Source organism: Pseudophryne corroboree, chromosome 5 (assembly GCF_028390025.1).
Source record: "Pseudophryne corroboree isolate aPseCor3 chromosome 5, aPseCor3.hap2, whole genome shotgun sequence".
Lineage (NCBI taxonomy): Eukaryota > Metazoa > Chordata > Amphibia > Anura > Myobatrachidae > Pseudophryne > Pseudophryne corroboree.
This window is the reverse complement of record NC_086448.1, coordinates 288,677,474-288,702,700: the sequence shown is the minus strand read 5'-3', so window position 1 is coordinate 288,702,700 and position 25,227 is coordinate 288,677,474. Positions and strand designations below refer to the sequence as shown.

At 47.7% G+C, this 25,227-nt stretch overlaps 1 protein-coding gene and 1 long non-coding RNA gene across 5 annotated transcripts in view; one reads left to right on the top strand and one right to left on the bottom strand.

Moving 5' to 3' along the window:
• Nucleotides 1-10,888, top strand: part of LOC134927644 (uncharacterized) — a 61,187-nt gene extending 50,299 nt beyond the window's left edge. The window contains exons 2-3 of the long non-coding RNA XR_010177692.1: nucleotides 8,170-8,357; nucleotides 10,778-10,888. This is a non-coding gene — a long non-coding RNA (uncharacterized LOC134927644). The remainder of the gene's footprint in view (nucleotides 1-8,169; nucleotides 8,358-10,777) is intronic.
• Nucleotides 1-25,227, bottom strand: part of ULK4 (unc-51 like kinase 4) — a 1,561,547-nt gene that overhangs the window by 1,401,342 nt on the left and 134,978 nt on the right. For all 4 annotated transcript variants that reach the window (XM_063922404.1, XM_063922401.1, XM_063922403.1 and 1 more), the window contains one exon: nucleotides 10,964-11,068. In XM_063922404.1, the coding sequence (XP_063778474.1) occupies nucleotides 10,964-11,068 (105 nt within the window). The remainder of the gene's footprint in view (nucleotides 1-10,963; nucleotides 11,069-25,227) is intronic.

The following is a 25,227-nucleotide window of genomic DNA, read 5'->3' as shown; positions in this document are numbered from 1 at the left end:
CTGTATATGCAGTACCCCCTTGACAAACGTCTGAACTTCAGGAACTGAAGCCAGTTCTTTCTGGAAGAAAATCGACAGGGCCGAAATTTGAACCTTAATGGACCCTAATTTTAGGCCCATAGACAGTCCTGTTTGCAGGAAATGCAGGAAACGACCCAGTTGAAATTCCTCTGTAGGGGCCTGCCTGGCCTCGCACCACGCAACATATTTACGCCAAATACGGTGATAATGTTGTGCGGTTACATCCTTCCTGGCTTTGATCAGGGTAGGGATGACTTCATCCGGAATGCCTTTTTCCTTCAGGATCCGGCGTTCAACCGCCATGCCGTCAAACGCAGTCGCGGTAAGTCTTGGAACAGACAGGGTCCCTGCTGGAGCAGGTCCCTTCTTAGAGGTAGAGGCCACGGGTCCTCTGTGAGCATCTCTTGAAGTTCCGGGTACCAAGTCCTTCTTGGCCAATCCGGAGCCACGAGTATAGTTCTTACTCCTCTCCGTCTTATAATTCTCAGTACCTTGGGTATGAGAGGCAGAGGAGGGAACACATACACTGACTGGTACACCCATGGTGTTACCAGAGCGTCCACAGCTATTGCCTGAGGGTCCCTTGACCTGGCGCAATACCTGTCCAGTTTTTTGTTGAGGCGGGACGCCATCATGTCCACCTTTGGTTTTTCCCAACGGTTCACAATCATGTGGAAGACTTCTGGATGAAGTCCCCACTCTCCCGGGTGGAGGTCGTGCCTGCTGAGGAAGTCTGCTTCCCAGTTGTCCACTCCCGGAATGAACACTGCTGACAGTGCTATCACATGATTTTCCGCCCAGCGAAGAATCCCTGCAGCTTCTGCCATTGCCCTCCTGCTTCTTGTGCCGCCCTGTCTGTTTACGTGGGCGACTGCCGTGATGTTGTCTGACTGGATCAGCACCGGCTGACCTTGAAGCAGAGGTCTTGCTAGGCCTAGAGCACTGTAGATGGCCCTTAGCTCCAGGATATTTATGTGAAGTGATGTCTCCAGGCTTGACCACAAGCCCTGGAAATTTCTTCCCTGTGTGACTGCTCCCCAGCCTCTCAGGCTGGCATCCGTGGTCACCAGGACCCAGTCCTGAATGCCGAATCTGCGGCCCTCTAGAAGATGAGCACTCTGCAACCACCACAGGAGAGACACCCTTGTCTTTGGTGACAAGATTATCCGCTGATGCATCTGAAGAGATCGTCCAAGTAAGGGATAACTAAAACTCCCTTCCTTCGAAGGAGTATCATCATTTCGGCCATTACCTTGGTAAAGACCCGGGGTGCCGTGGACAAGCCAAACGGCAGCGTCTGAAACTGATAGTGACAATTCTGTACCACAAACCTGAGGTACCCTTGGTGAGAAGGGTAAATTGGGACATGTAGGTAAGCATCTTTGATGTCCAGAGACACCATATAATCCCCTTCTTCCAGGTTCGCAATCACTGCTCTGAGTGACTCCATCTTGAATTTGAACCTCTGTATGTAAGTGTTCAAGGATTTTAGATTTAAAATTGGTCTCACCGAGCCGTCCGGCTTCGGTACCACAAACAGTGTGGAATAATACCCCTTTCCCTGTTGCAGGAGGGGTACCTTGATTATCACCTGCTGGGAATACAGCTTGTGAATGGCTTGCAATACTGCCTCCCTGTCTGAGGGAGACGTCGGTAAAGCAGACTTTAGGAAACGGCGAGGGGGAGACGTCTCGAATTCCAATTTGTACCCCTGAGATACCACCTGAAGGATCCAGGGGTCCACTTGCGAGTGGGCCCACTGCGCGCTGAACTTCTTGAGACGGGCCCCCACCGTGCTTGAGTCCGCTTGTAAAGCCCCAGCGTCATGCTGAGGACTTTGCGGAGGCGGGAGAGGGCTTCTGTTCCTGGGAACTGGCTGTGTGCTGCAGCCTTTTTCCTCTCCCTCTGCCACGGGGCAGAAATGAGGAGCCTTTTGCCCGCTTGCCCTTATGGGGCGAAAGGACTGCGCCTGATAATACGGCGTCTTCTTATGTTGAGAGGCTACCTGGGGTAAAAATGTGGATTTTCCAGCAGTTGCCGTGGCTACCAGGTCTGATAGACCTACCCCAAATAACTCCTCCCCCTTATAAGGCAATACTTCCATGTGCCTTTTGGAATCCGCATCACCTGACCACTGCTGCGTCCATAACCCTCTTCTTGCAGAAATGGACAGCGCGCTAACTCTTGATGCCAGTCGGCAAATATCCCTCTGTGCATCATGCATATATAAAAATGCATCTTTTAAATGCTCTACAGTCAGTAATATACTGTCCCTATCTAGGGTATCAATATTTTCAGTCAGGGAATCCGACCACGCCACCCCAGCACTGCACATCCAGGCTGAGGCGATTGCCGGTCGCAGTATAACACCCGTGTGAGTGTATATACATTTTAGGATATTCTCCTGCTTTCTGTCGGCAGGTTCCTTTAGGGCGGCCGTATCAGGAGAGGGTAGTGCCACCTGTTTAGACAAGCGTGTGAGCGCTTTATCCACCCTAGGGGGTGTTTCCCAACGTGCCCTATCCTCTGGCGTGAAATAGTATGATGCCAATAACCTTTTAGGAATTATCAGTTTTTTATCGGGGGAAACCCACGCCTCATCACACACTTCATTTAATTCCTCGGATACAGGAAAAACTACAGGCAGTTTTTTCTCACCAAACATAATACCCTTTTTAGTGGTACTTGTATTATCAGAAATATGCAAAACATTTTTCATTGCCTCAATCATGTAACGTGTGGCCCTACTGGAAGTTACATTTGTCTCATCATCGTCGACACTGGAGTCAGTATCCGTGTCTGTCATCTGAGGTAACGGGCGTTTTAGAGCCCCTGATGGCGTTTGAGACCCCTGGACAGGCACAAGCTGAGTAGCCGGCTGTCTCATATCGTCAACTGTCTTTCGTAAAGAGCTGACACTGTCACGCAATTCCTTCCATAAGCTCATCCACTCAGGTGTCGACTCCCTCGGGGGTGACAACTCTATTATAGGCAATTGCTCCGCCTCCATCTCATTTTCCTCCTCAAAACATGTCGACACAATCGTACCGACACACCGCACACACACAGGGAATGCTCTGATAGAGGACAGGACCCCACTAGCCCTTTGGGGAGACAGAGGGAGAGTATGCCAGCACACACCAGAGCGCTATATATAGACAGGAATACCACTATATAACGTGCTTTTCCCTTTATAGCTACTGTTATTATCAAAACTGCGCCAAATTAGTGCCCCCCCTCTCTTTTTTACCCTTTTCTGTAGTGCAGGACTGCAGGGGAGAGTCAGGGAGACGTCCTTCCAGCGGAGCTGTGATGGAAAATGGCGCCCGTGTGCTGAGGAGATAGGCTCTGCCCCCTTCTCGGCGGCCTTTTCTCCCGCTTTTTGGTGAATTCTGGCAGGGGTTAAAATACATCCATATAGCCCTGGGGGTTATATGTGGTGTATTTTCGCCAGCCAAGGTGTTTTACATTGCTGCTCAGGGCGCCCCCCCCCAGCGCCCTGCACCCTCAGTGACCGGAGTGTGAAGTGTGCCTGAGGAGCAATGGCGCACAGCTGCAGTGCTGTGCGCTACCTTGTTGAAGACTGATGTCTTCTGCCGCCGATTTTTCCGGACCTCTTCTTGCTTCTGGCTCTGTAAGGGGGCCGGCGGCGCGGCTCTGGGACCGGACTCCGAGGCTGGGCCTGTGTTCGGTCCCTCTGGAGCTTATGGTGTCCAGTAGCCTAAGAAGCCCAAGCTGGCTGCAAGCAGGCAGGTTCGCTTCTTCTCCCCTTAGTCCCTCGATGCAGTGAGCCTGTTGCCAGCAGGTCTCACTGAAAATAAAAAACCTAAAACTAAACTTTCACTAAGAAGCTCAGGAGAGCCCCTAGTGTGCACCCTTCTCGGCCGGGCACAAAAATCTAACTGAGGCTTGGAGGAGGGTCATAGGGGGAGGAGCCAGTGCACACCAGGTAGTCCTAAAGCTTTACTTTTGTGCCCAGTCTCCTGCGGAGCCGCTATTCCCCATGGTCCTTACGGAGTTCCCAGCATCCACTAGGACGTCAGAGAAAACTGTCCTTTTTAAATATACTGCATAAACACTATTGCTGCTTTGAAAAGAAACCCTTAGGGGTATATTCAATTGAAGTCGGATCCATTCCGACATGCATTTAATCGGAAATGGACCCGACCAGGGATATTCAGATGGCCATCTCAATTCAACTTTTAAAAAAACAAATTCAGATGAGGGAGCAGAGGAGGAGGAGACAGTGGAGGAGGGGGGGTAGAGGAGACGGTGTAGAAGGGGAAGGGGAGAGGCGCGCCTGTGCCACATCCTCCTGCATATGCTGTGCTGTAGCCGCTGCTCTCCCCCGTCTCCCCACTGCAATCCCCCGTCCCCTCGTCTCAGCTCCCTCATGTCGATCATCTCAATCTGACTTTTTTTAAAGTTGGATTGAGATGGTCGGAAAGGGGGCCAAAACCTGTCAGATTTGGCCCCGTTTCCGATAGAAGCAAGCGGATCGGCTAGCGAATTCCCCGATAATTTTGAAAATCTCGGAACCCCTTCCGATCTGAAAAAGTCGAAAACTGCCATCTTTCCGACAGACGGCAGCTTTCGACTTCAATTGAATATACCCCTTAGAGGTTTATATTCATAAGATAAATTCCACATCCCTATATACAGTAGCAGCAAGATATTGTATTATATGCTAAAAATAGGATTTTAATACCTACCGGTAAATCCTTTTCTCTTAGTCCGTAGAGTATGCTGGGGTCACCATTAGAACCATGGGGGTATAGACGGGATCCGCAGGAGACATGGGCACTTTAAGCCTTTCAAAGGGTGTGAACTGGCTCCTACCTCTATGCCCCTCCTCCAGACTCCAGTTATAGGAACTGTGACCAGGGAGACAGACATTACGAGGAAAGAACTTATTGTTAAACTAAGGTGAGATGCATACCAGCTCACATCACAAGAATGCCGCACCGCATGGCATTCAACAGAACACCAGACAATGGCATGAACAATTTCAGCAACAGGCTGATCAAAACCATAATACAACATGTGTGTAACCACAACTACTAACTGCAGATACAGTACGCACTGGGACAGTCGCCCAGCATCCTCTACGGACTAAGGAGAAAAGGATTTACCGGTAGGTATTAAAATCCTATTTTCTCATACGTCCTAGAGGATGCTGGGATCACCAATAGAACCATGGGGTTATACCAAAGCTCTAGAACGGGCGGGAGAGTGCGGATGACTCTGCAGCACCGATTGACCAAACTTAAGGTCTTCATCGGCCAAGGTGTCAAACTTGTAGAACTTTGCAAATGTGTTTGACCCCGACCAAGTAGCTGCTCGGCAAAGTTGCAATGCCGAGACCCCCGGGCTGCCGCCCAGGACGAGCCCACCTTTCTAGTAGAATGGGCCTTCACCGATTCTGGTAACAGCAATCCAGCCGTGGAATGAGCATGCTGAATCATATTACAGATCCAGCGTGCAATGGTCTGCTTGGAAGCAGGACACCCAACCTTGTTGGGAGCATACAGTACAAACAGAGCCTCTGTTTTCCTAATCTGAGCCGTTCTAGCGACATAAATCTTCAAAGCTCTGACCATATCCAGAGATGTTGACTCAGCGAAGGCGTCAGTAGCCACAGGCACCACAATAGGTTGGTTCATGTGGAAAGAGGAAACCACCTTCGGTAAAAATTGCTGACGTGTCCTCAATTCAGCTCTATCCTCATGGAAAATCAAATAAGGACTCTTGTGAGACAAGGCCGCTAACTCAGACACCCGCCTTGCATATGCCAAGGCCAACAGGATGACCACTTTCCAAGTGAGGAATTTCAACTCTACCTTCCGTAAAGGTTCAAACCAATGTGATTGAAGGAACTGCAACACCGCATTAAGATCCCATGGTGCCACTGGAGGCACAAATGGAGGTTGGATGTGCAACACACTTTTCACGAAAGTCTGAACTTCTGGAAGGGAGGCCAATTGTTTCTAAAAGAAAACCGATAAGGCTGAAATCTGTACCTTAATTGAGCCCAATTTTAGGCCCGCATCCACACCTGCTTGTAAAAAATGGAGAAAACGCCCTAGCCGAAACTCTTCCGTAGGAGCCCCCTTAGATTCACACCAAGAAACATATTTTCTCCAAATACGGTGGTAATGTTTAGACATTACCCCTTTTCTGGCCATGAATAAGTGTGGGAATGACTTCACTGGGAATACCCTTACGGGCTAGGATTTTGCGCTCAACTGCCATGCCGTCAAACGTAGCCGCGGTAAGTCCCGATACACGCACGGTCCCTGTTGTAACAGGTCCTCACGCAGAGGAAGAGGCCAGGGATCTCCTATGAGTAATCCCTGAAGATCTGGATACCAAGCCCTCCTTGGCCAGTCTGGGACAATGCGACAATGGGACAATATCATCTATGTACCGATAATATTTAAACACATTCTCAGAAATAGATGGTGACTCAAAAAACAATTGCATCTCAACCATGTACATAAAAGCGTAAGCGTAGGCTGGAGCTACACAACTGCCCATGGCACAACCCGACTGTTAGAGAAAAAAGGAACCATCATACAAAAAATACATTATCCCTAAACTTCATAAGGATCGGTACATAGATGATATTCTACTGTTATGGTGTGGCCAAGGAGAAACATTGGAGAAGGTTATAGAACAACATAACAATTCTACTTGCCCAGCAAAATTGACTATGTGTTCAAGTACAGAACAAATTCATTTTCTAGATGTCAACCTTGAAATCAATAATGGCCAGTTTAAAACTAGTTTGTACGTAAAACCCACGGATAGAAACACCATCCTCAGACATGACAGCTTTCATCCTAGGGTCACAGTGGATAGTTTACTATACTCACAGTTTGTACGCGCATGTTGCATCACTAGTGATGCAACAGAAAGGGAGCAACAATTGGAGGTTCTAACTAAGAAATTTCTCACAAGAGGCTACCCTAATTCTGTGGTATTACAAGCAAAATCTAAAGCCATGGCCCTAGATAGAAAAACACTATTAGTGGAAACCAGTAAAGTTGAAACTGGCAAAGCGATACCGCTGGTCAATCGGTATACAGTAGCGAGTGAGACGCTAAAAAAAGAAGCAAAAAAACTATGAACAATTGTGAATTCAGATACAGAAGTCCCTTCACTACTAAACACCAAGCTACTTTCCAGCTATACTAGAGGCCCTAACCTGAAGGATCTGCTGGTTAGGACTGATGTCACTGGGATAGGAAACGAAAGGCCACAGCATTTTCTAAGCAGAAAAGGTGGATGCTACTGGTGTACAACGTGTAGAGCCTTGATTAAGGGGAATAAGTTCCCACATCCATATACAGGCAAAATGTACGAAATCAAAGTTCCCTTGACATGTACAACCAAGTTTGTGGTTTATCTTCTGTCTTGCCCATGTGGTTTACACTACGTGGGCAAGACAGAGAGACAATTTATGGAGCGAATTGCCCAACACAGGGCAGCTATCAGAGCTGCACTGATATCGGGCAATAGCGATCAAGCTGTAGCCAGGCACTTTGTATAGGCCAGACACAATATGGCCATGTTAAGATACAGAATGATTGCTCAAGTGCCTAATTCCTTAAGAAGAGGGAACAGATCAAAGAAATTGCTCCAGTTGGAAGCTAAGTGGATCTTCACCCTGGACACGGTTAGTCCGAAGGGTTTGAATGAATCCTTTAGCCTGACATGTTTTCTGTAAATGGATTTTGCTGAACATGAGATTAATCATCTATACCAACATTTATAGGGTGTTAATACTGTACTTAATTTATTAGAGTTTTTTAACAGAGGGATATGTTAGTCCCTCATTTTTGATGTAATTTTTAGGGCTAATATCCCTGATTGAAGTTTTTTGTTAAGATATTTAGTTGGGACAAGAGACAGGTGGTAGCAGAGGTTTTGGTTATCCAGAATACCGTGCAGGGTAGTCCTTTTGTATATATGCACTTTGGGTAATAACAGATTTTATTAATGTCTGCACTATACTGTATGATGTACTATGCATGTTTTTTTATTCCTAACACTGTGTTTATTATGCACTGTCAGTATACTAGTTATTGCTATAATGTTGTCTCATGGCGTTGCCATGGTAACTAGCCCTGTGTGTTCCCCTCCCAGCCCGTCTGCGGTGCTGTTCCTTGGATGACGCAGCATACGGCACACGTGACAGGAAGAATGGCAGAGCCCGTGGACGGCGCCCGGCGCTGGCTGGCGGTACTGCCCATGTCACTTCCGTCAGACGTCACCGTTAGTGCGGCGGAGTCCCGGACCGGCGTGCGGCAGCGGGCAGGTGAACGCGGGATCTTGTAAGTATAAATTTGTTGTTTGTTGTACACACTTGTTATCCTGATGATGGGGTGTTATGCCCCGAAACATTGATAATATGCACTAAACTTTGTGCACTAAAATTCACTCATTCAAAAGTCTTAAGAGTGCCGCCTGCTTTTTTCTGGTTGTATTTGGGGTTGCCATACCTCAGGAGGGCACGCAAGCTTTGTATTTGGGGGTTTTGCTGCCCTGCAGGAGTGCCAGGTTGGACACATTTTATATATATATATATATATTTTATTTTTTATTTATTTATTTTTTAAATATATCTCATTGATTAAACATAGAGAGGGGGCGCCTCATAGCATAGAACGGATACTTTAATATTTAACCTTTAAAAAGGTACAGCACTGTTGATCTTTTGCCCGTACCGCTATGTAACCAGTGTGGGCTGGTTACCACATGACGAAGTCGTAGACTAAACACGTTAGAGCGGAGCTTCGTGACGTCATCTCGATCCTGCGTGTGTGGTCCCGAGTGAGCAGCTGTAGTGGTCCGGCCTGTGGCGATCCCCGGTGGAGGTCAGTGGCGGGTGGAGAGAGCCGACAGCCTTGTGAAGCGGTGTTCCAGACATTGCCGTTTGGTCACACAAATTCTGTAATGTAGTAACCAGCCCACACTGGTTACATAGCGGTACGGGCAAAAGATCAATAGTGCTGTAACTTTTAAATGTGTTTTATTAAAGTATCAGTTTTACGCTATGAGGTGCCCCCTCTCTATGTTTAATCAACAGATGTAACACATGTGGGATTCCAGGTCCTTGCGAGGGGAGCAGAGGTCTAACAGTTTATGGACTCTAGCTGAAAACGGCTCGGTGCTGATTACACACATTATGTTATATATATATATATATATATATATATATATATATATATGATATACATACATACATACATACATACACACAAACTTGTAACCGGCACTCTCACTTCAAAATTCAGCTGCCACGGTGCCCATTACGTGTATGCACAGTCCATTCGATTTATGGCACTCAGCGGTCTCTTTCAAGCAATAAAACACAGCACCAAAAAAGCTTTCGCTTTAATAGCCTTTGTCAAGCATTATAACCATGATGGTTATAATGCTTGACAAAGGCTATTAAAGCCGAAACGTCGCTGCAAGCTGTTTTGGAGCTGTGTTTTATTGCTTGAAAGAGACCGCTAAGTGCCATGACTCGAATGGAATTATATATATATATATACATACATATACACACACACACACACACATACATACATACATACATACATACATACACATATTGAATATCCCATATCCAAATATTCCGTAATACGGACTTTTTTGAGTGAGAGTGAGATAGTGAAACCTTTGTTTTTTGATGGCTCAATGTACACAAACTTTGTTTAATACACAAAGTTATTAAAAATATTGTATTAAATGACCTGCAGGCAGTGTGTATAAGGTGTATATGAAACATAAATGAATTGTGTGAATGTACACACACTTTGTTTAATGCACAAAGTTATAAAAAAATATTGGCTAAAATGACCTTCAGGCTGTGTGTATAAGGTGTATATGTAACATAAATACATTCTGTGCTTAGACTTAGGTCCCATCACCATGATATCTCATTATGGTATGCAATTATTCCAAAATATGGAAAAATCCCATATACAAAATACCTCTGGTCTCAAGCATTTTGGATAAGGGAGACTCAACCTGTATATATATATATATATATATATATATATATAAAGCTATAAGGTTAACAGAACGGTTTCTACAGAGCAGAGCAGCGGTGAACAGACATCCATTCATGGGACACAGAGAGACTGGGGGCAGTGATAGACACAGGGGGCGTGGATTTGCGATTGCAGTACTCCCCCAAAGTCTTGCCCCTTTACTATAGACCACACCCCCTTTTCTATAGGTCACACCCCCTTTCAGCCGCACCTGGGAGTCCTGCTTCCCCATCTCAGATATATCAGAAAAATCTGCTTCTGTAATGATGTACTTACTTTTAAATCCGTTCTGGTAAGAAATCATAGTAAGAGCTACAGTAAGGGTATAAATATCAAAACCATTCCCTTATTTCCTATAGCTTCAGCTGGAACGTGGAAGAGACAGTGGGTGGAATTCAATTGTGTGAAAAGTAAGTTGGGTGTCTGATTTTTCCTATCTAATAGACAGGAAAAAACAGAAACCCAACCAACTTTTCAAACAATTGAATTCCCCTCAGTATGTCTAGTCTGATTGTCATTATGGGCGTCTTATTGCGACAAAGGGGCTCCCCTATTGGAAAAGATACTTAGAAAATACTGTTATGCTCTAAAACGCAAAGCTAAGTACATAAGCTTTTTTATTAATTGCGTGTTTTTGTTATCATCAATTATTTGTACTGAATAAACTCTTCACTTGTTACACCTTTTGTCTTAAGGTATTATTCACTGGCTGACAACAGAAGAATTCAACACCTCGAACTACAGTGATGAACTAATCACATATGGGGAACAAGCATTTAGTAACAATAAACTTATGAGAAAAGTAATTAATTAATATTTTCAATAATGCCCAAACTAAGGTACAAATAATAAGTACATAGCTAGAAATGCATTTCCTTTACCTTTGGATTATCTATAATTGGCGTTACAATGAGATCAGAATCTGTGAATATAAGGTTTCTTATTTTCCTCTGAAAGTCCTGCTGATCGGAACATGCATTATCCACCTACAATGATACAATTGTGGGATTAGTAGAATAAGTAGCAAAAGCAAGTGCTGCATACACGTAGGGAGTATGGTGGAAAGATGTGGAAATGGCTGTAAGTGCATACTATTTGCTCTGCACAACAGAATCACAACTGTGAGAGTTCGAGGACATCAGCAATTTTGGACTCAATTTCAACTCTCTTCAGGATAGTAACTAATGAACATTTCACAAATTGGACTTTAATAAATACTGGCATTTCCTATGAAGTCCACAAATATATAAATCTTGCGCTCAGAGATGGTAACTGGTTACTGGTACACATGCACACAGGAGAGGAGTACACGCTCTAAAAAGGTAATATAACCAATACTAATAAACTGCACTTCAGAGCCAACTCTAAAAGTGCATACACACTTGCCGAGAAAGTAAACAACGTCGCTCATTTTCTCCCTTCTTGAGCGATGTCGTTTACTTTCTCGGCAAGTCAGTGATACAACACACAAAAGTTTAGAAGCACGGTTTAGTAGTATTGGTTATATTACCTCCTATGGAATACCTTTTCTAGAGACCACCAGTATTGAATTCATTTGGTCTTAACTTCTTAACATGTGGGACAAAAGTTGCACATGTTATACTCTGCTGCAGCAAAAAAATATAAATCAAACAGAAGAGATTACTCAATTATCCAGTGTTAGCAAAAATGCGCTATACAGCGTATTTTACGCGCTATAGGCAGGGAGTGACTCAATTTAAAAATATGAGCGGGTCCTGCAGGATGCGCTCTGACTCCCTAACCTATCATCGTCGCCGGCAGCGTCCCCCGCCTGAGCCAATCACCACCGGCAGTGTCCCCCGCCTGAGCCATCCGCCGCCGGCAGCGTCCCCCGCCTGAGCCATCCGCCGCCGGCAGCGTCCCCCGCCTGAGCCTCAGCCACTCACCGCCGGGCCCGCCGTGTTGCAGGCGCAGCCGCTCCTTCAAGACTCCTGGTCACCGGAGCTGTACTGCAGGGAGAGAAGGCAGCGGTGGCCAGCTGCTGTGTACCGGGCACCTCTCACTGCGTCTGGATCACCCGGGGGAGGCTTCCTGGCTGCTGTGTCCTCGCTGCTCCGGCGGTAAGTCCCGTCATGTGGGTACGTGACTGTGAGAGGCCTCCTGCCCCCCTTGCCAGCACCAGTGTGACCCCTATACCACTTGCCAGCAAGTGTGCCCAATCCCCCCTGCCAGTGCCATTGTGACCCCCTATCTCCCCTCCTGTCAGCAGCAGTGTGCCCCTCATCCCTCCCCCTGGCAGCAGTGTGCCCCCTCATCCCTCCCCCTGGCAGCAGTGTGCCCCCTCATCCCTCCCTCTGGCAGCAGTGTTCCTCCCTCATCTCTCCCCGTGGCAGCAGTCTGCCCCCTCATCTTTCCCCGTGGCAGCAGTGTGCCCCCTCATCCCTCCCCCAGGCAGCAGTGTGCCCCCTCATCCCTCCCCCTGGCAGCAGTGTGCCCCCTCATCCCTCCCCCTGGCAGCAGTGTGCCCCCTCATCCCTCCCCCTGGCAGCAGTGTGCCCCCTCATCCCTTCCCCTGGCAGCAGTGTGCCCCCACATCCCTCCCCCTGGCAGCAGTGTGCCCCCACATCACTCCCCCTGGCAGCAGTGCTCTTCATTGTTTCTTGATTCCAGACAATTCTACTTAATAGAACCATAGCCTATCTAGTTCCAAAGTACATTTAAGCAACTTTGTAAAAAGACAGTGAAAACAATATGCTCAAAAAAGGGAAGGAGAAGAAAAAAAGGAAAGGGGGGGGGGGGGGGGGGGGGGGGCTAAAATGGTCAGGAATGCAAATGTTTGTAACCCTAATCTCATATATTATTCATTTCTATATTGTCATTAAGTCCCAGAGGGGATAATGAACCCAGGGAAAATATCCAGAACACCTCTCTCTTACAGAGACAATTAAACCTGTCCCCACCCCTGGCTGTGGTGGGTATATGCTCAATGCCCTCTAATTCCAAACCATCCATTTTACCCTGATGTCTTTGTTGAAGATGCATAGATAAACTATGTGTTTTTACTCCTTTCAATATATTTCGTCTATGCTCTAAAAATCTTGTATTAAGCTTTCGAGTAGTTCGTCCTACATATTGAACGCCACACATGCAAGTTATCAAATAAATTACATATGTGGCATTACAGTCAATTCGACCCTTAATCTCAAAATCAGTCATACGTGGTGGAATGAAAACAGGTACTATTATGCTTTATATGCTTACAGGTCATACACCCTGCCCATCCACATCTAAAACAGCCCTCTTTCGGCGGAATAGAACTAAGCCAAGTTTCCCTGGTCTTCTCTACTGGAGCAGAACCCACATAGTGGCTAGGTGTTAAAAAGCTCTGCAAGTTCCGCGCTTTCTTAAACACTATCTGGGGTTCTACTTCTAACATCGGTGCTAGTATTTTATCTGCTTTCAGGATAGACATGTTCTTTTTCAACGGATGTTTAATATACTGCAGCAGTATCTATTTATTTCCATCTGAATATATACCACGGTCCATAAAAGCAAGTGGCTTTCTCTTGTGCGGGACAGTCAGCTACAATCTAGCCACCTTAGTGGAAACAAAAGCAACCCTGGAATTAAAGTGGACACTAAGTGGCAGCTGCTACTAGATACAATTATATGGACTAATGTGGTTAGATATGGAATGACATTCTATTTATAGCAGTATTATAGTGAATACTCTACTACATTGTTTCAACTAGCACTTTAGCAATATATGCATTTATTGATGTTTAAAAAGGACTAAAAATGTCTAATTTAAGTATAATAAAACTATTTAAAACTTCATGCGCTCTCTTTTTATATGTATTATTTGTGATTAATATTTGGTATTACTTCAGACTACCAAGTGGGAGCTGCATCTAGTTTTATATAAATTATTGATGACCATTAAAGTATACTAAAAAAGCATTTGCTCCTGAATTAATATTCACACACAGACGTAATTAGATCTTCAGGCTCAGCCGTACGACTGTGTGTGTTTATAATTGTAACTATTGTTTAATGCAGGCTTGTCCAACCCGCGGGCCGCATGCGGCCCAAGTCGGCTAGTAATGCGGCCCAGGAGCAGCACTGCAGCAGAGGTTTTTTTTTACCGGAGTACGGACACCACATGTGAGGCTGAGCCAGCCCCAGCAGGCTGTCAGCACATCCTGATTGGATTGCTGCTGCTGGGACCAGCACCAGCTCACGCCCTCTCCGCTGTCAGTCACAGTGTAGCCCTCCTCTGCTGCATAGCGGCACACGTGACTGAGCAGCGCGAGAGTAGAGGAGCCCAGGGGAGAAGTTGGTTGTACAAGAACACGTGGAGCGGCGGACGGAGACGGAGGCAGCGCTGCAGGAGCGGTAAGTATGTGTTTGTGCGTGTGTGTGTTTTTTTTTTACAGCTACAAGGGGCACAGTACAAGGGCGCAGCTACAAGGGGCACAGTACAAGGGGGCAGCTACAGGGCCACAACTACAAGGGGCACAGTACAAGGGGGCAGCTACAGGGCCACAACTACAAGGGGCATAGTACAAGGGGGCAGCTACAGGGCCACAACTACAAGGGGCACAGTACAAGGGGGCAGCTACAAGGGGCACAGTACAAGGGGGCAGCTACAGGGCCACAACTACAAGGGGCACAACTAGAAGGGGCACAGTACAAGGGGCACAGCTACAGGGGCACAACTACAAGGGGCACAGTACAAGGGGCGCAGCTATAGTGGCACAGCTACAAGGGGCGCAGCTACAGGGGCACAACTACAAGGGACGCAGCTACAAGGGGCACAGCTATAGTGGCACAGCTACAAGGGGCACAGCTACAAGGGCACAGCTACAAGGGCACAGCTACAAGGGCACAGTACAAGGGGCACAACTACAGGGGCACAACTACAAGGGGCGCAACTACAAGGGGCACAGTACAAGGGGGCAGCTACAGGGGCACAACTACAAGGGGCACAACTACAAGGGGCACAGTACAAGGTGGCAGCTACAGGGGCACAACTACAAGGGGCACAACTACAAGGGGCACAACTACAAGGGGCACAACTACAAGGGGCACAGTACAAGGTGGCAGCTACAAGGGGCACAACTACAAGGGGCACAACTACAAGGGGCACAGTACAAGGTGGCAGCTACAAGGGGCACAACTACAAGGGGGCAGCTACAAGGGGCACAACTACAAGGGGCACAGTACAAGGGGGCAGCTACAAGGGGGCAGCTACAAGGGGCACAGTACAAGGGGGCAGCTACAAGGGGCACAGTACAAGGGGGCAGCTACAAGGGGCACAGTACAAGGGGGCAGCTACAAGGGGCACAGTACAAGGGGGCAGCTACAAGGGGCACAGTACAAGGGGGCAGCTACAGGGGCACAACTACAAGGGGCACAGTACAAGGGGCACAGCTACAAGGGGCACAACTACAAGGGGGCAGCTACAAGGGGGCAGCTATAGTGGCACAGCTACAAGGGACGCAGCTACAGGGGCACAGCTACAAGGGACGCAGCTACAAGGGGCACAGTACAAGGGGGCAGCTACAGGGGCACAGCTACAGGGGCACAACTACAAGGGGCACAACTACAAGGGGCACAACTACAAGGGGTGCAGCTACAAGGGGCGCAGCTACAAGGGGCGCAGCTACAGGGGCACAACTACAAGGGACGCAGCTACAGGGGCACAGCTACAAGTAAGTTTAATATGTTAACTATGTTTTCTATGGTTTTTTTGGATGATCAGGTATCGTTACTGTTATTTTATTTTATTTGTGGCCCAAAACAAATTTTCATCTTCTAATGTGGCCCAGGGAAGGTGAAAGGTTGGACACCCCTGGTTTAATGTATGTCTATGTGCTCCACCTGGTGCAATGTGCATAACGTGCTCCACCTGGTGCAATGTGCATAACGTGTTCCACCTGGTGCAATGTGCATAACGTGCTCCACCTGGTGCAATGTGCATAACGTGCTCCACCTGGTGCAATGTGCATAACGTGCTCCACCTGGTGCAATGTGCATAACGTGCTCCACCTGGTGCAATGTGCATAACGTGCTCCACCTGGTGCAATGTGCATAACGTGCTCCACCTGGTGCAATGTGGATAACGCGCTCCACCTGGTGCAATGTGGATAACGCGCTCCACCTGGTGCAATGTGCATAACGCGCTCCACCTGGTGCAATGTGCATAACGTGCTCCACCTGGTGCAATGTGCATAACGTGCTCCACCTGGTGCAGTGTGCATAACGTGCTCTACCTGGTGCAGTGTGCATAACGTGCTCTACCTGGTGCAGTGTGCATAACGTGCTCTACCTGGTGCAGTGTGCATAACGTGCTCTACCTGGTGCAGTGTGCATAACGTGCTATACCTGGTACAGTGTGCATAACGTGCTCTACCTGGCGCAGTGTGTATAACGTGCTCTACCTGGCGCAGTGTGTATAACGTGCTCTACCTGGTGCAATGTGCATAACGTGCTCTACCTGGTGCAATGTGCATAACGTGCTCTGCCTGGTGCAAAGTGTATAACGTGCTCTACCTGGCGCAGAGTGTATAGGAGGTTATACCTGGTGCAATGTGTATAAGTGGTACTACTGTGTGGTGTAATGTGAATTGACACTATTATGTGGCTATGCCCCTTCCCCACGCAACCACGCCCCATCATTTTTGCTGCACGCCATCGGCGCGCACTGTCCCTTCTCTCAAATATAGGAGGGGGAGCACCAATTCACTTTCTGTCAAAGGGCACCGAAATGTCTAGTTACAGCTCTAGTGCAGTGTCCTGTATGCTACACAGCCCAGCAGCACTGTCACCACCCTGCAACACTTTTTTTTGTACTGTCCAAATCAACTCTGTCTTTTTATATTTGAATCATTAATAAGATTAGTAAGAACCTTCATTCTGATGGGGCCCAGAAAAGGATAGTTAGGACCCCAATTTTTAAAAGTGAGGGGTCCCTGGTACCCACTTTTTTTGGCTCAGCGCAATCACTGATTATCAAATATTTATAATATAAACAACTAGTTTATAGCAAAAAATTAGTTTTATGGTAAGAACTTACCCTTGTTAAAACTATTTCTGCGAGGTACACTGGGCTCCACAAGTCTGGACAATGGGGTGTAGAGTAGGATCTTGATCCGAGGCACCAACAGGCTCAAAGCTTTGACTGTTCCCAGAATGTACAGCGCCGCCTCCTATATCACCCCGCCTCCCAGCACAGCAGCTCAGTTAGTTAACCAGCCCAATGCAGTAGCAGGAAAAGAGACGACAACGGTTAGTAGCCACATACACCACACTCTCACGACAGGAGAAGTGTCAGCGGCTAATGCCATATCAACCCAAAGTAGCTAAGTGCATCAGGGAGGGCGCCTTGTGGAGCCCAGCGTACCTCGCAGAAAGAGTTTTAACAAGGGTAAGTTCTTACCATAAAACTTGTTTTCTGCTGCGGGGTACACTGGGCTCCACAAGTCTGGACAATGGAGATGTCCTAAAGCAGTTCCTTATGGGAGGGGACGCACTGTAGCGGGCACAAGAACCCGGCGTCCAAAGGAAGCATCCTGGGAAGCGGCAGTATAGAAGGCATAGAACCTTATGAACGTGTTCCCGGAGGACCAGGTAGCCGCCTTGCACAATTGATCAAGGGTCGCACCACGGCGGACCGCCCAAGAAGGTCCAACAGACCAAGTAGAATGGGCCGTAATGTGAACAGGAGCTGACAGACCAGCCTTCACATAAGCATGCGCAATCACCATTCTAATCCACCTGGCCAGGGTCTGCTTGTGAGCAGGCCAGCCACGTTTGTGAAATCCAAACAAAACAAAGAGAGAATCAGACTTTCGAATAGAAGCAGTTCTCTTCACATATATACGGAGAGCCCGTACCACATCCATAGACCGCTCTTTGGGAGACAAATCGGGAGAGACAAAAGCTGGTACCACAATCTCCTGATTAAAGGTGGAACAAAGAAACCACCTTAGGTAAATATCCGGGACGAGTCCTAAGAACCGCCCGGTCACGGTGAAAAATCAGATATGGGGAACTACAAGACAAGGCACCCAAATCCGACACTCTTCTAGCAGAGGCAATAGCCAGCAAGAACACCACCTTAAGGGAAAGCCACTTAAGGTCAGCTGAACCAAGAGGTTCAAATGGAGGCTCCTGCAACGCCTCCAAAACCACCGACAAGTCCCAAGGAGCCACAGGCGTGACATAGGGAGGTTGGATACGCAACACACCCTGAGTGAAAGTATGAACATAAGGTAATGTCGCAATTTTTCTCTGAAACCACACCGACAAGGCAGAAATATGAACCTTGAGGGAGGCCAGACGCAGGCCTAAATCTAGGCCCTGCTGTAGAAAAGCCAAAAGTTTGGCTGTACTAAACTTGGAAGCGTCATAATGGTTAGATGTGCACCAAACAAAGTAGGAATGCCATACCCGATGGTAAATCCGAGCAGAGGCCGGTTTCCGGGCCCGCAACATAGTTTTAATGACCTCATCAGAAAAACCCTTAGCTCTTAAGACGGAAGCTTCAAGAGCCACGTCGTCAAAGATAGCCGAGCTAGGTCCTGGTAAACACAGGGGCCCTGAACGAGGAGGTCTGGGCGTTGTGGAAGTAGAAGTGGACGCTCTGACGATAGGCCTTGCAGGTCTGAGAACCAGTGCCATCTGGGCCACGCCGGAGCTATGAGAAGCAGATTTCCTTTTTCTTGCTTGAACTTCCGAATTACCCTGGGCAGGAGTGACACCAGAGGGAACACGTACGGCAGCCGAAACCTCCACGGCACTGCCAGCGCATCCACGAATGCTGCTTGAGGATCCCTTGTCCTTGCTCCGAAGACCGGAACCTTGTGATTGTGTCGAGACGCCATCAGATCCACATCTGGAAGACCCCACCTATCCACGAGGAGTTGAAACACTTCTGGATGGATGCCCCACTCGCCGGCATGCACGTCCTGACGACTGAGAAAGTCCGCTTCCCAATTCAGGACTCCCGGAATGAATATTGCCGATATTGCCGGTAAATGGCGTTCTGCCCAATGTAGAATCCGTGAGGCTTCCTTCATTGCCAAACGGCTTCGAGTGCCGCCTTGATGATTTATGTAAGCCACTGTGGTGGCGTTGTCCGTCTGTACTTGAACAGGACGGTTCTGAATCAAATGCTGGGCTAGGTTCAACGCATTGAAGACCGCCCGCAATTCTAGAATGTTGATCAAGAGGAGAGATTCCTCCTTGGTCCACCGATCCTGCAAGGAGTGCTGCTCTAGCACCGCGCCCCAACCTCTTAGACTGGCATCTTTCGTCAACAGGACCCAGTTGGATATCCAGAAGGGACAGCCTCTGCACAATTGTCGGTCCTGGAGCCACCAGAGCAGCGACAGACGGACCTCCGGAGTCAAAGAGATCATTTGAGACCTGATCCGGTGAGGCAGGCCGTCCCACTTGGCTAGAATCAGCTTCTGGAGGGGGCGAGAATGGAATTGAGCATACTCCACCATGTCGAATGCTGATACCATGAGGCCCAGCACCTGCATTGCCGAATGTATCGACACTTGCGGACGAGAAAGGAAGCAACGAATCCTGTCCTGAAGTTTCAGGACTTTCTCCTCAGACAAGAACAACCTCTGGTTGCGAGTGTCCAACAGCGCTCCCAGATGCACCATGCTCTGAGCAGGGACCAGGGAGGATTTCTTCCAGTTGATGAGCCACCCGTGGGCTTGTAGAAACTGGACCGTCATATCCAGATGACGCAGGAGAAGATCTGGGGAATTTGCCAGGATTAACAAGTCGTCCAGATACGGCAGTATCCTGACCCCTTGACAGCGGAGTACCACTGTCAGCACCGCCATAACTTTGGTGAAGACTCGCGGAGCCGTTGTTAAACCAAAAGGTAACGCCCGAAACTGGTAATGGAGGTTGCCAATAGCGAACCTCAGGTATGGTTGAGGTGACACTGCTATAGGAATATGCAGGTAAGCATCCTGTATGTCCAGGGAGACCATGTAGTCCCCAGGTTCCAAGGCCAGAACTATAGAGCGAAGGGTTTTCATACGGAACTTGGAAACCTTCACAAACTTGTTCAGTGCATTGAGGTTGAGAATGGGCCGGGAGGACCCATTCGGTTTCGGGACTAGAAACAGCGGAGGATAGTACCCCCGGCCCCACTGAGCTAGAGGCACCTGTACTACGACTCCTGTATCCAGGAGGGTCTGTACCACCGAATGCAGAGTGTTTGCTTTTGTCTGATCCGACGGGACGTCTGTCTGGCAAAATCGATGAGGGGGTCAGTTTTTGAAGGCTATGGCTTAACCTCGAGTGACTACTTCCTGTACCCAGGCATCTAAAGTGGTCTTCAACCATTCCTGGGTATACACTAGAAACCGGCCCCCCCCACCCTGGGATCCCCCAGGGGGAGGCCCGCCCCGTCATGCGGCAGGCTTATCGGTCTTGGCTGCTGGCTGACGGGCAGCCCAGGCTCTTTTGGGCTTCGGCTTACCAGGTTTGGAAGTGCGGGCCTGCTTATGGTACACCTGACCTTTTGCTTTACCTGAAAGACGAAAGGGGCGAAAGGACGTGCCTTTGGCCTTTGACACAGAAGGAGCTGTATTAGGCAGACAGGCAGTTCTGGCAGTAGCCAAGTCAGCCACTATCTTATTTAAGTCCTCCCCAAACAGAATATCCCCCTTGAAAGGGAGTACCTCCAGGGTTTTTCTAGAGTCCAGATCCACAGACCAGGATCTCAGCCACAATATCCTGCGAGCCAGGACTGACGTAGTAGAGGCCTTGGCTGCTGGGATACCGGCATCAGAAGCCGCCTCTTTAGTATAGTGAGAAGCTGTGACAATATATGACAAGCATTGTCTAGCATGGTCAGAGGAGATTTCAGCTTCCAACTCCAAGGCCCATGCTTCAATAGCCTCTGCCGCCCATGTAGCTGCAATAGCGAGCCTTTGAGCAGCACCTGTGAGGGTGTAAATCGCTTTTAGACAACCCTCGACACGTTTATCCGTAGGCTCTTTTAGAGACGTGACGGTAGTGACAGGTAGAGCTGAGGAAACCACCATCCTAGCCACATGCGAGTCTACTGGAGGAGGCGTTTCCCAATTCTTAGACAGCTCTGGCGCGAGCGGATAGCGAGCCAGCATCTTCTTTTGAGGCACAAACTCCGTACCCAGGGTTCCTGACGTATATCCACTAGGTGGTCAGAGTGAGGTAAAACTTGTTTAATCACCTTCTGACGCTTGAACCTATCTGGTTTCTTAGGAGGAACGGATGGCTCAGGATCATCCGTAATCAGTAGAATTAACTTAATAGCCTCCAAAAGATCAGGAACATCCACATGTGAACTACCCTTCCCCATCAGCCGTATCTGAGTCAGAACCTGTGGGGTCAGTGTATGTGCTGTAAGACGAGGTGTCAGTGACAGCAGTGGATTGTGAGGAGACGAGCGCTCGCTTAGAGGACCTCTTGGACTTAGGCGAGCGATAGTCAGACTTTTTAGTAGTCAGGGACTGGTTCAACTTCTTTAATTGAGCAGATAAATCGCCCGCCCACAGCGGGTTAGCTGCAGGGACCACATACGGTTGTACCGGCATTGGGGGTCCCATAGGGGGTGTTAGTTTGTGAACTAGCGTATGCAGAAGCGTGGAAAAAGCGGCCCACGGAGGGTCAGTATGTGCCTCCGTTGCCACAGTCCCACTGGGGGGCAAGGAGCCCCCAGAACCAGAGCCCACAGCTGCTATATTCTCCCCATATGTGCCTGTGGCTTCAGCAACACCAGCAGTGTGTTCCGCCCCAGAACCGTTACCCTCAGAAGCAGACATGATATAACTTGCAGTATGAGGTAACACAGTACAATTATTAGCAGCACTATATCCCTAAACCCAAACCCCTGCGCAGTGTAGTCAGCACCAGCAGAGATAAAGGAGAGATATGGTGACTAAATCACAGAGAAAAATACGTAATACAGTATATCTTTGTGAAAATCCTATATTAAATAACACCAAGCTCCCTCAGCTTATAGAATATAGGGATAGCAAGTTGAGTGAAAGACACGAGATGGACACCACTCAGCTATCAATGCACACACAAATAGTCACAGTTTGTACAATGCAGAGGTTATTACAGACAATAATACTGCACTGGACTAGCTTACACCGCTATATAACAATAGATATAACAGTACACAGTAAGAACTGGATGTATATCACAGGGTAATTGTACTATAAACCCCTGACCAAATGCACTCTTTCTTACTAACACTGACTAAAAAGGCAGGTAGAATACTTAAATGTAATGTAAAGTCACAGCGCTGACAACCAGGCGGCTTTACATAGGAGGATTTGCCCAAGCAGTCCCATGAACAGTGAGCTGAGGAGTAATAGCGCTACTGACAGGGAGTGAGGAAAAGACAGATATGCAGCTCCAGGGCGGGAACACTTGCTGGAAATGGCGCCCTGGAGGAGGGGCTTCAGGTCTACGCCTTATCCCCCTTGCTGGCAAAACCACCGGGTACTGTGGGCGATATCAAAATCGTCTTTTTTTTTTTTTTTAAATTGCGTATTTTTTATTGAAAGTTTTAAATGAACAGCCCAAAAAGAATAATATGAAATAAAAAAAATTAAAATAAAAAAAGTATACATATAAAACATACAATACCGGCAGGTATAGTAAAGTATGCAGGATGCAATCAGAAGTACGGTCAGACAGGAGACACAGAATACAATTGCAGTACACGTCTAATAGTACAGGATATACAATACGCCCCACATTATAGCAATAAGCAGTAAGAGTAAGAGCCCACAGGTGCCATGTGATCTCACACATTGAGGATGAAATGAAAAAATAAAATAGAAAAACAGACTGACCCATGAGGCGTAGAAAAATACAAAAGTATTGGCACTGCAAACTATAGATAAAACACCTGCCTGAGTATACAGAAAAAAAAAGAAAAAAAAAAGATAAGAAATAATTAAAATCCTAAGACCTCTGCTGCTCAAAGAGATAAAACAAAAATACCTACAAAACCCCCAAAACAAACCACCTCAAAACCCCCCACCCTGTATAGCCTATCCCCAACCTAGGTATACCTGGATCCCCAAACCCCCCCACCCCCCATTAAACTACGTGACCTAACTGTCTAACACCTCCCTCCCTCCCTTCCCTAATACCAGGATAAATGAAAAAAATAAGTGACTGGGGCAAATAAAAAAAAAAAGAAGAAATATGGCCGAACAGTAAATAGAGTAGATCTCCCTCATATGAGAATAAAAAAATAAGATTTTAAACCTACCGGTAAATCTTTTTCTCGTAGTCCGTAGAGGATGCTGGGGACTCCGTAAGGACCATGGGGAATAGACGGGCTCCGCAGGAGACATGGGCACTTTAGGAAAGACTTTGACTCTGGGTGTACACTGGCTCCTCCCTCTATGCCCCTCCTCCAGACCGCAGTTAGAGAAACTGTGCCCAGAGGAGACGGACAGTACAAGGAAAGGATTTTTGTAATCCAAGGGCAAGATTCATACCAGCCACACCAATCACACCGTATAACTTGTGATATACTACCCAGTTAACAGTATGAACAACAACATAGCATCAGTCCAAGACCGATGAAACTATAACATAACCCTTATGTAAGCAATAACTATATACAAGTCTTGCAGAAGTAGTCCGCACTTGGGATGGGCGCCCAGCATCCTCTACGGACTACGAGAAAAAGATTTACCTGTAGGTTAAAAATCTTATTTTCTCTAACGTCCTAGAGGATGCTGGGGACTCCGTAAGGACCATGGGGATTATACCAAAGCTCCCAAACGGGCGGGAGAGTGCGGATGACTCTGCAGCACCGATTGAGCAAACAGGATCTCCTCCGCAGCCAGGGTATCAAACTTATAGAACTTTGCAAAGGTGTTTGACCCCGACCAAGTAGCAGCTCGGCACAGCTGTAGTGCCGAGACCCCTCGGGCAGCCGCCCAAGAAGAGCCCACCTTCCTAGTGGAATGGGCCTTAACAGATTTTGGTAACGGCAATCCTGCCGTAGAATGCGCCTGCTGAATCGTGTTACAGATCCAGCGAGCAATAGTCTGCTTTGAAGCAGGGCCGCCAACTTTGTTGGCTGCATACAGGACAAACAGTGCTTCTGCTTTTCTGATCCTAGCCGTTCTGGCCACGTAAATTTTCAAAGCCCTGACCACATCCACGGACTCGGAATCCTCCAAGTCACATGTAGCCACAGGCACGACAATAGGTTGGTTCATATGAAAGGATGAGACCACCTTAGGTAGGAATTGAGGACGGGTCCGCAATTCCGGTCTATCCATATGGAAAACCAGATAGGGGCTTTTATGTGATAAAGCCGCCAATTCCGAAACTCGCCTTGCCGAAGCCAAGGCTAACAACATGACCACCTTCCAGGTGAGATATTTCAACTCCACTGTCTTAAGTGGTTCAAAGCAATGTGACTTAAGGAAACTTAACACCACGTTAAGGTCCCAATGCGCCACCGGAAGTACAAAAGGAGGCTGAATATGCAGTACTCCCTTCACAAAAGTTGTACTTCAGGTAATGAGGCCAATTCCTTTTGAAAGAAAATGGATAAGGCCGAAATCTGAACTTTTAATGGAGCCTAATTTTAGGCCCAAATTCACTCCAGTTTGTAGTAAGTGAAGAAAACGGCCCAGGTGGAATTCTTCCGTATGAGCATTCCTTGCCTCACACCAAGAAACATATTTTCTCCATATTCGGTGATAATGTTTAAATGTCACGTCCTTCCTAGCCTTTATTTGCGTAGGAATGACATCATCCGGAATACCTTTTTCCGCTAGGATCCGGCGTTCAACCGCCATGCCGTCAAACGCAGCCGCGGTAAGTCTTGGAACAGACAGGGACCTTGTTGTAACAAGTCCTGCCTTAGAGGAAGAGGCCACGGATCTACTGTGAGCATTTCTTTCAGATCCAGATACCAGGTCCTTCGTGGCCAATCTGGAACAATGAGAATTGCTCTCACTCCCCTTTTTCTTATTATCCTCAACACCTTGGGTATGAGAGGAAGAGGAGGAAACACATATACCGACTGGAACACCCACGGTGTCACTAGGGCGTCTACAGCTACCGCCTGAGGGTCTCTTGACCTGGCGCAATACCTTTGTAGCTTTTTGTTGAGACGGGA